This window comes from Stylophora pistillata, chromosome 13 (genome assembly GCF_964205215.1).
Source record: "Stylophora pistillata chromosome 13, jaStyPist1.2, whole genome shotgun sequence".
NCBI lineage: Eukaryota > Metazoa > Cnidaria > Anthozoa > Scleractinia > Pocilloporidae > Stylophora > Stylophora pistillata.
The window spans coordinates 12,500,573-12,510,559 of record NC_142531.1 but is presented as its reverse complement, the minus strand read 5'-3'; the positions used below and the strand labels follow the sequence as shown (position 1 = coordinate 12,510,559).

Below are 9,987 nucleotides of genomic sequence, written 5' to 3'. Positions count from 1 at the left end.
AGATCTGACTCGTACATCTCCGACATCTCTTCAATGTTTGCATTTTCTTGTGCGACGATTATGCTTGGTACAAGGCCAAGTAACTGGACAGCAGTCTTCTGAGTAGGACCAAATCAAAAAATTTAAGCAGTCGCACTAGTCAGCACAAACACGGGTCTGTTTTGCACCGTCTTATGTGCATAAAACGAAAACAAACAAGGATGCTATTTTATATTATTAATTTACTAAGCTAAGATTTAAATATTAAGAAGCTGAACTATGAAGAGGAGCTTTATCATGAATGTGTGTAACTTTAAATTGACAAAGCAAATGAAAGCTAATGCAATTTATTATATATCTAAAATGTTTACCTTGATGACATCTCTTCCGTGATATGATTAAGGAAAGGAACGAACAAGGTCCGACGGTAATATTCTTCCGGGGCGTCATGAGGGGTGTTCTCTCTGTGTCGCTGTCTAGAGGCCCTTCTTGGGACGCTCGGCTCCGTACCTAGGTCTGAGCCAAGGGCTACTGCATTTTCATACCATGCCTTAAATACGGTGTCGGCATTACATCTCATTTGCCTCAACTCTTTTTCCATCTCCGCTATCATGTTATAGGCTTTCACGATGTCCTTTGACATTTTTTGAAACTTAATTCTAACTGGCTTGATGACCGCCAGAGTTTTCATTCCGACTATCAACGAAACGAGAAACTGAAACGAGCAACATGTGTGATAGCAGCCATTTGCCTTCTGAATAGTCTCTCTGTCCCAGTTCCAGGGCGTTTCCAAACTGCACTGTAAGTTCGTAGTAGTAGTAAGTATGATAATTATTGTAAGAAATAGACAACTTTTTTGAGAGACATGTTTCAGCATGCCTATGCCATCTTCAATCAATGAGTAACTGAACGTGATTAATTATATAACAGACAAGTAGATGAATAAAATATTTACCGTATGATTTAATACAAAAGTGGGTACTAATTACAACGTGACAGCAAACATCAAAGGTGTGAAATAAAACGCTAGAAAAGTGTTATGATGCTGTAATTGTTTGTTAAGTTCAGGTTTGATCTTATTTATATAAAAAGCTTCTTTGAGTTTTAAATCAATTGGGTTGTTAGCAGAATCCAGAATACTAAGGCAAGAAAGGGAGTATTTGTTCTTACAAGAAGGAGATGTGTTGAAATGCTTAAAAATATGCGAGTTTTTATCGCTTTCCGTGTGCTCCTTTATCCTAGTAGAGAAGTGGCGACTAGTTTCGCCAATATAACGGGAATTACATCCCGCACAACATGAGAAAATTGATAAACTACCATGGATTTTAGAGCATCAGGAGTACGATCTTTAACACTGAACATGTTTTTAATTTTAAAAGAAGTGAAAACTAGTTTGATATTTAGGTCCGATTTACAAAAGCGCTTAGTGAGTTGTCGGGGTTTGAGGTTCGCTATTTTAAAATAATAGCCAAAAAAAGGGAGTTTAAAGTAACGTCTATCATTGTCATCAATGTTCCGGCTATTTTGAGAGGAGGACCCATCAAGATACGCTTGAAAGTTCTTTCAATAATATGCGAAGGAAAATAATTACGTTTTAAAGTGTCGGAAAGTTTCATAAGATCGTTTTGAAGGCCGGTAAAGGTGTTGTTCATTTTGTAGATACAGTCATTAAGAGTTCGGATAAGGCCAATTTTGTAGCATGATGGAATAAAACTAAAGAAATTTGTTAGGAGACCAGTGTAGGTTTTTTATGAAAAACTGAAAACCACAATCATTCAAAGAGTTGTCGATAAATATATCAAGTGTAATTTGTTAAGGAAGTTCAAGAGGATTACTTCAATTGTTTGAAGGATGCTGGTCTGCGACAATGTGTTGATTATGCCACCATTTTCCCAGACGAGAGTGTTTTTAAATTGAAAGCTCTTGAACCTAACGTGATGGTTTTGAAATATGTTAAGAGTCAGGGAAGAGGATTAATCACACTGAGCCATTCATTGGTGAAAAGCAATGGTGAAATTTAGTTGTGTGCTTCTCTTATCTTCAAGGTAATTTTGTTTGTATTGTGAAAATACTTTTTTTCAGCCCTGTCAAAATATTATTTAGTTTTAGTCAAGATAGCTGGAGCATTATGCAGAAAAGGCTCAAGTAATGCCCTTGAGAACAGCATGCTTCTTGTTACTTTCTTGAAAATGGTTGAATAAAGTGAATTTTTGAGGAAAACTTTGGCTCCCTTAGACTGCTTTCAGATAACTCCAGTAGGCTTTCTGCAAGTAGTCTTACAGGGGAAAGTAGAAAACAAGAAGGGTACTGAGCACCATATTACTACCATTAGAAAGTGAAATTAAGCAACAGAAATTATGTTATCTCTTTTAGACCTGTTCACGTTCATACGTTGGGTTTTTAAGAAACTACTTATACAATATGTTCTTTTTCTTTATAGATTTTAAAAAGGCCTGCAGTTATCCAAGGTTTCTTGATAACTTGACGTCGAGCTCTTGTCTTTTTTAATGGAAAACATTTGTTATACAAAATGGTAAACTTTTCCAGGAAACTTACATAGGCATGGAGAGGATCATTAAAACTAGGTAGATCCATCCAGTTAGTGTTATTCAATTCATTTTTAAATTTGGCAGTGTTATGAGGGTTAACTTCATGGTCCAACATCCATCGGTAATTTGGTAAGGTCTTGGATTGTGCCGAATGAACCAACAAAAGTACAGGAAGATGATCAGAGATGTCAGTTACAAAAAGACCAGACTTGGCAATGTCTGATATTGTTTGTAAAAATATTGTCAATTGGGGTGATTGTGTGCGAGGTGAGGCCTATTGGCCTTGTTATCAGTGGAATAAACAAACTAGAAAACATCATGCCAAAAAATTCGCCTGTAATCGCGCGAGAATTATACGACAATAAGTTTAAATTAAAGGTGCCCATCAAGTAACAGATCTTGTTTTCTCTTGAGATTTTGGAAGTGAGCTGATCTATGCTGTTGACAAAATGCTGCACATTCTGATCAGGAGGACGATAGATCGTTCCGATTAGAGTATTTTTTTCATTAGGTCTTTAGATTTCAATGAACAGCGATTCTGCATACTATTCGCCTGTGAGAGAAAAGTCACCACGAACACCGCCGCCTACTTTGTTTAAACACGGAGAATGAACAAAGTTGTGACCAGGATATCACAGTTATGAAAAGAATTTTGCAACCAAGTTTCCGATACACCAATACAAGAAAACTTTAAATGAACATTGGCCAAAAGTGAAAGCAATCTATCCAAATTACCGACAAGACTATGTATGTTAAAATGTAGAAGAGATAAGTAATTGCAGTTTCTAACATTATCGAATAGTGACTTGTTGAACTCATCTTCGATATAATAATCGCAATTAAAAGACTCTGGGTAAAAATTCCTATTTGGGTCAGAATAAAAAAAAATTAGCTATGTTATTGTAGCGTCTATCCAAGGAATTGAATTGGAGAGAGGATAGGCTATATGGGTCAAGATTAATGATGCTGTGATGCATCTCAAGCAAGGCTAGGCGAAATTCGTCATCATTTAGATGACAGAATGGTAATTCATTAAAAGACAAACGCTCCGCAAATTAGGTTGCTCGATTACTAAGGTATATAGTTAAACCTAGTAGAATTAAGTACTAGATCTATCTCTGATAACTAACCGGTCTAACACAAAATAAGCCACCTTGCCCGCTTTCTTGGCATCCTTCAGAGCTGCTACATAAGGTATACGCTTGGCCAAAGTTTCTGGTGAGAGGTCTTTGTTGATAAACAAGCCATCAGGTTTTTCACGTCTAGCTTTCCGCAAAATTTCTTCTTTCTGTTCCCGATTCCATAGCCAACAGACGATCGTACGTGGACGAGGTGGCTGTTCCGGTTCACTCACTATTGCCAAATTGTTGTCTTGTTTTTCTTTCAACACAATGTGCTCGCTCGATGTCCGCAGCAATACCAAGTTTATCATTAATGACATCCTTCACTTTGGATTTGATTGACTCCCAGGTTTCTCTTTCAACTGACTCAGGTATACCATTCACTCTTATGTTATTTCTCCTGCTGTGGTTCTCCAGAGCCTCCAATTTATTCTAATGTAAAGTGATAGAGTTTCTTACCAGACTTATCTCTTTCTCGGCCTCGGAAAATTTCGAAGCGACAAGTTTCAAGTCTTTCACTTAACCTTGTGGGAACTCGACGCTCTTCTTCAGATCATTAGCTTGGTTTTGGCAGGAATTTAAGTTTGCTTTTAGGCCAGCAACTGTATCGGTAAGAATATCTACACAGTTCGTAAGAGAGGTCACCAGAGATTCAAACATCGACTTGAACAAAGACTCCTGTATCTTCATCATCTCTCTGACAAAGGCAAGGGTGACAAACTCAGAGTCACCCCGAGCGTCGCCATCTTGGCTTTTCGCACCTTCACCTTTGGTCGGCTCAGCAGCCCCTTTAGAGCAATTGTTCCTTCCCATATTACAGCAAATGACAGTTAAGAATACAAGCGATTAAAGTACTCAAAAAGCGAGAGTAGAAAAAGGAAAAAACACGCACTATAAGTAACTAAATTGTCCACGGATGGCGGAGATTGAAAAATCCTGACCAGCCGCCATGCTTGCTTTGTCATCAATCTTCTGTCATTTTCTCTTTGTGAAAGAGATTTTGGTTTTGGAAGCACCAGTGGTTTGACAGTCAGAACTCCAGTTGGTGTTATCTTGTGGAGCTGGAGGTTTTTGGCCGGTGCGAGGGGATGACAACAAAACTTGTTCTACTGGGGGTTCTTTAACGCGAGTAGCAGCTTTGGTGCCAGCTCTTCAACCAAATTTGGTTTTGTCCTCTCACATGGTTAAGGGCAAGTACTTAGCCCTTCTTACCTTTTTGATTTGGTTTTCTTCTTTCTTCTGGCTCTAGTGGTATGTCTTTTTCATTTGCCATGTTTTCTTGCATATTCAGTATAATACTGTCTAGCAAAATTCGTATTCAAGTTATCACTGCGGTGTCCTGTATCAGATATGTTTTGTCCCGAATCAGTTGTAATCTTTCGGCATACTTTTTGCGCTTCTAGGGGATTTGCTTGATCTCTTTCGTTTTCCTTATTTACAGAGCTGGAAGAGGAACTAGCATTATATTCTAATTCGCTACCACGCTCAAACAAATATAGAACATTTATCATTCAATAAGTAACCACAATTGGAGTGTGTCAACACGAGCCGTATGCGAACTAAAAGAATGGGAAAAATGGAAAATTAAATACCCAGTGACAACGAAACTGACAACAATGATTGAACATTATCCTTAATGTAGCCGTCGTTTGCCTTGTTTGTTTTCCAATGGCCCTGTCTTTTAAACAATCTGTCAGGCACTGCGTATTAGCAGCAGCGGAGGCACCTCCAGCTCTAAGGTTATGTAGACCGTAGTCTATCTAGACCGCTCTAGTTTAAGACAAAGTAACGAAGCCACGAAATTAATAAGCTCCAGCAGCCCGAAGGAAAACGAGCGGGAGAAAAATGAACTCTTTGCTGTCTGCTGAAAAAGAAGCGGCCACAAAATATTGTTGAACCGATAAATAAGGACACGTATGCTTCAAAGTTTTAGCGATAATAACCCAAGCTCCGTCTCTGCAAATATCAGTCTTCGATGAAGAAAGATTCTCGTATAAAGAATCTTCAAATTGAAAATCCCACCTGCGCAACTGAACCAACTTGTTGAAGCGAAAGAACCCCGCATAACCTAAAACACACAAAGCAAGCACTCGTAAGTCATACAAACTAGCGGAAGAAGACCCACACTTAGCAACTAAAAGCTGAATGGCCTCGGGGGTCACTGGCTCTTTCTTTTTAACAGGAACTCTGAGAAGCCTCTTAGCACATTCTATTAAAGGTAAAACCAACGAGGAATTACAGGGGTCGGGTAGACCTGACAAATCATGCACCCACTTGAGTCCATAATGGACTTCGTCAATAGTACTGCTAGAAGCGCATTCCTGAATCAAGCTATGAAAAAAAAAAAACAAAAGCAATGAAACGTATACACTAGAAGCAGGGAATATCACAATTTCCTTAAACTAAGGAGCCCATTTTCTTCAAGTATCGGAACCTCTTTTATACTTTCTCGCGGTACTGTCGGCTTTGGATTCGAGAAGAACTGTAGGAAGATCTTGAACCAGCCCCCGGAGTCACTTGTCTTCAAACTTTTGAGAATTAGGCTGCAAGGCATCTCTGAGAACTTCTACAAGGATGAGAAGAAAAATACATAGCAAAATTCTAACATACACCACTGACTAGGTGCAAACCACTCAAGGCGGTATGGGCCAACTCAAAAACAAGGATAAATAAGCCACTCGGCATGCCAGTTTCATGCGAAACAGGAAAAAATGAACTAAAGCCACTTGGCGTGAAAAAAACTAAGGCCCCTTGGCGCCAATTCTGACTGCCAGGACCACGCTGTTAAACCTGTCTGAACCAATGAGTGATTCTTTATAGCATCCAAGGGCAAAAATCCCTGAGGGGTCGGGAAAATTAATGTGTGCAAGAACGTACGGTTGGCATTGAACTGCACTTACAAACAAGAAAGGCCAAAACGCATCAGACGACCAATAAGGGACGACTATAAAGTCCCAACCGCACCACATATAAGGAGATGCAGAACCACCCTAGTAATACAGTGGACGGGAGGGACTAGCCGACTATTCTCTCCATGCCATGAGATTGAAAATGCGTCTACAGCTTCAGTGCCGGGTACGCAAAACCTTGAATTGAATCTGGCGAGATGAGCATTGGCAGCATTCGCAAACCTGTCGACTTTATCTGGGCCCCAAAGGTAGTTCAAGTATGTGAAGAACTCTGGGGTTGTATACCAGTCATCGAAATCTATAATATGGCTTATCGCATCATCACAAACATGAAGTTCCCTGGGAACCCACTGGGGAATAAGTGTAATATTGTAAGTTCGACAAAAATAAAAAATATCAAGGGCAATAGAATGCAATTCTGTACTAGGACTCCCTATCTCCACAATACGAATAGCCCCTTGGCTGTCAGAATGCCATTTTACACGTTTACCCCGAACCGAGGCTTTGCTTTACCTTCAGGTAGAGCTCTTAGCTGCTTCACAAGCAGTCCACATACAATAACACACTTCATTAGTGCCCACGAAAAAAACCGCACAGGCCATATTGCTAGTGTCCTTGAAGCTAATCAAAAGAGGAGCATTATAAGGCAAAATAGCTCTCAAATTTAAAAGACTTATGATATTCCTTTTCCAGAAGAATATTTCGGAAACAATCATTATGAAGCCCAATATTGAAACGGGAATCCAAACTACGCCTGGATTCTATAATCTTGTAAAGAAAACGGGTTTAATTACCCAAAACTGGCGACATGGACATAACATGGCCTGCGATAACGGCGCAATCCCGGGCCGAAACATAAGGTGGGGATAGAAGAAATTTGTTAGTGAGATCAATAAATTTGGAAATGCGTCTATCAGTAACAGAAATAGATCCGGTAAGTAAGTCCCAGTGTAAACCCAACCAAACAAGTACAAACAGATTGCGATCATAATCGAAATTGACTAATAACTAAACTAGATTCCCTTTCCCTGAAACACTCCAAATTGGAAGGGTACATATCTAATAAATTAATCAAAGCGAGTCGCTCAGGCTAACCTTGGAGAATAAGTTTTCAATTCTGGGGTCCTATTTACCTCCAATGCTGGAAAAACCAGAAGAACTAAGAAAGGAGGGGACGGAGCTTGAAGATCTGGCTTGAAGATTAACTTGACAGTGAGACCTCCAATGACATTGCTGGCCGCAGGCAAAACAAATATCACTTGGTCTTGGTTTTCTGAAAGCGCCAAAAGCACGAGGAATAGGCCTGGAGGATGATGAATGTTGGCCAGCAAACGGGATGATTGCAGTAGATAGTAGGAGGTGTGAATAACCTTGCTTAGGTGGTTTCGCTTTCTGTTGCCGTTGAATGCATTTGCGAAGAGCTCTCTCTTCGGCTCTGGTCTTCCTCTGACCCTTTAGTCAAATCGTCTGATAGATACTCATTCACCAAATCCCAACTGGCAGCGGACTTGTTTGCTAGTCTGATAAGTTTGTTCCGCTTCTTGATGTCAGCGTCTAGTTTTTCCAGGTGAGTTTTAACAAGTTCTAATTTTCGCTTCGCAAGGGCAACTGATGCCGTTTTCACCTTCTCTGCAAGGTCGAAGTTGAATTGAAATTGCTTCCTGTTACCTTCGAACTTGAACACGATCTGGGATTCTTCTTTGAGCTTTTTTGCTACAGAGACAGTATTACTGTGCGACTCTTCTTGAATATCACGCTTCAAGGCGCCCAACTTCTTGTCGAAATAACATTTAAATAAAGAGAACGCGGATGCAATGTCACTGGGTTTTGGAGGCTGGTTCGGTCCTGAAGCTGCAAGAGATTGAGAAAAGCTAGGAGGTTGCTTGGGAAGCGAAGGCAATGAATCGTCACTGCTAAGATAATCTGTGTTCACTGGAATAACTTCTTCGACATCAGACATAATTTTGAGGGCTTAGGGACGGTCGTAAGAGGTGAATTAATATAAATGACAACAGCTCGAATATATAGCCTACCGCTAATGAAGTAATTTATCATCCTACGGGTTTATTTCGGACTAATTTGATGACTTGCTCCCAGTTGGCTTGTTAGCTCAATTGGTAGAGCGCTGCACTAGTAGCTCAGAGGTCAGTGGTTCAAATCCTGTACAGGCCTGAATTTTTCAGGTCTGATTTTCACCATTGCCTAAATAGTGCTCTTTGCTGCGAGGATCGTGCACAAATACGTTTCTTTAACCGCAGTTCAGATGAATTTCATATATTCATTGTGAATGAAGTAATAGTACCCAACATCCCATGTAACACCCCAAAGAAAGGGTTTCGTAACCCACGATAAATACATCGGGTGTGTTCATCCATTTCCTCTGCGGTGATTTCAAGATTAGAATCATTAAGGAATTCGTCAACCAACTGGTCGAGGTCAGGTTGATTCCATTGGGTTGTCTGATTTTCAGGACAAGTTTGTGTCATTCTCCATGAACTCTTCATTAGTGGACTTGCCATTTCTCGCACCAACAGTGAACACAACAGTGAATTTTTTAATGCCCACTGTTCAACTGCAGCCTCTACATTTTCGTGGTCGATAAAGGAAAATTGTTGTCTTGCTGTTGCGGCGTACGTACGTGTCCTAATCGCTCCTTTTTGTGAGGAAGAATCTTCGGTTATCTTTATCTGGAACAGAACACCCTTAAAATAGCTCATGTCTAATGTAATAATTTATATGGAGGCTCATTTCGGGGACATTTCTTACACCCTAAGCCACCAGGTCGTTGATTTTCCTCTATAGATGTTCATCTATTGGTTGATGAAAGCATGAAAGCTTGCCACCTGCAGTCACAATAACGAATATATAGATAAGTAACCATTAAGATAAGATCTCAGCTTAATTGGTAATTAAAGACTGTTCAATACGTAATCTTACCTTTCCCATTGCGTGCCTTTGATGATCATTGACCATTTTTGTCCACAGAAGCACTTCTTCAATATAGCTCGTATCTTCTTCGACGCATCTTTCCTTCTCCACTCTGTATTTTTTTTCTGTCTCAATATGTGGAAATATACATCTTTATGACCTAGGGGTCTATATATATAGGTTGTTTTTAACAGGAGGGATTCAGTTTATTAGATTATGATTCCCTGCCAACGCCTACCAATAATAATATTAAAAAGAATTTAAAAAAAAATAATATTAGTCACAATAATTATATTAATTATAGTAATAATAATGTCTTGCCTTAAATTCGAGAAACAGTGTCACTATCTCTCACAGTGGACAGTCCAGCTTTTTTCGTTGACTGGCGGATTTTATATCTCTTTATTCCTGCCCCATGATCTAACTGCAGACAGTACTGTTTCGGCCTTCTGGCCCTCATCAGTGCAGGATAGGGGAGGATCGATATAGTTACCCCGAATG

At 39.7% G+C, this 9,987-nt stretch overlaps 1 protein-coding gene and 1 pseudogene across 1 annotated transcript in view; both read right to left on the bottom strand.

Moving 5' to 3' along the window:
- Positions 1–138, bottom strand: part of LOC148717685 (52 kDa repressor of the inhibitor of the protein kinase-like) — a 939-nt gene extending 801 nt beyond the window's left edge. Inside the window, 1 exon segment of the mRNA XM_088742737.1 lies at positions 1–138. This exon segment is cut by the window's left edge and continues 61 nt beyond it. Within this exon segment, the coding sequence (XP_088598863.1) occupies positions 1–26 (26 nt within the window). The 5' untranslated portion in view covers positions 27–138.
- Positions 139–5,233: 5,095 nt separating this feature from the next.
- LOC148717684 (uncharacterized) lies at positions 5,234–8,518 on the bottom strand (annotated as a pseudogene).
- Between the last annotated feature and the right edge of the window lie 1,469 nt (positions 8,519–9,987).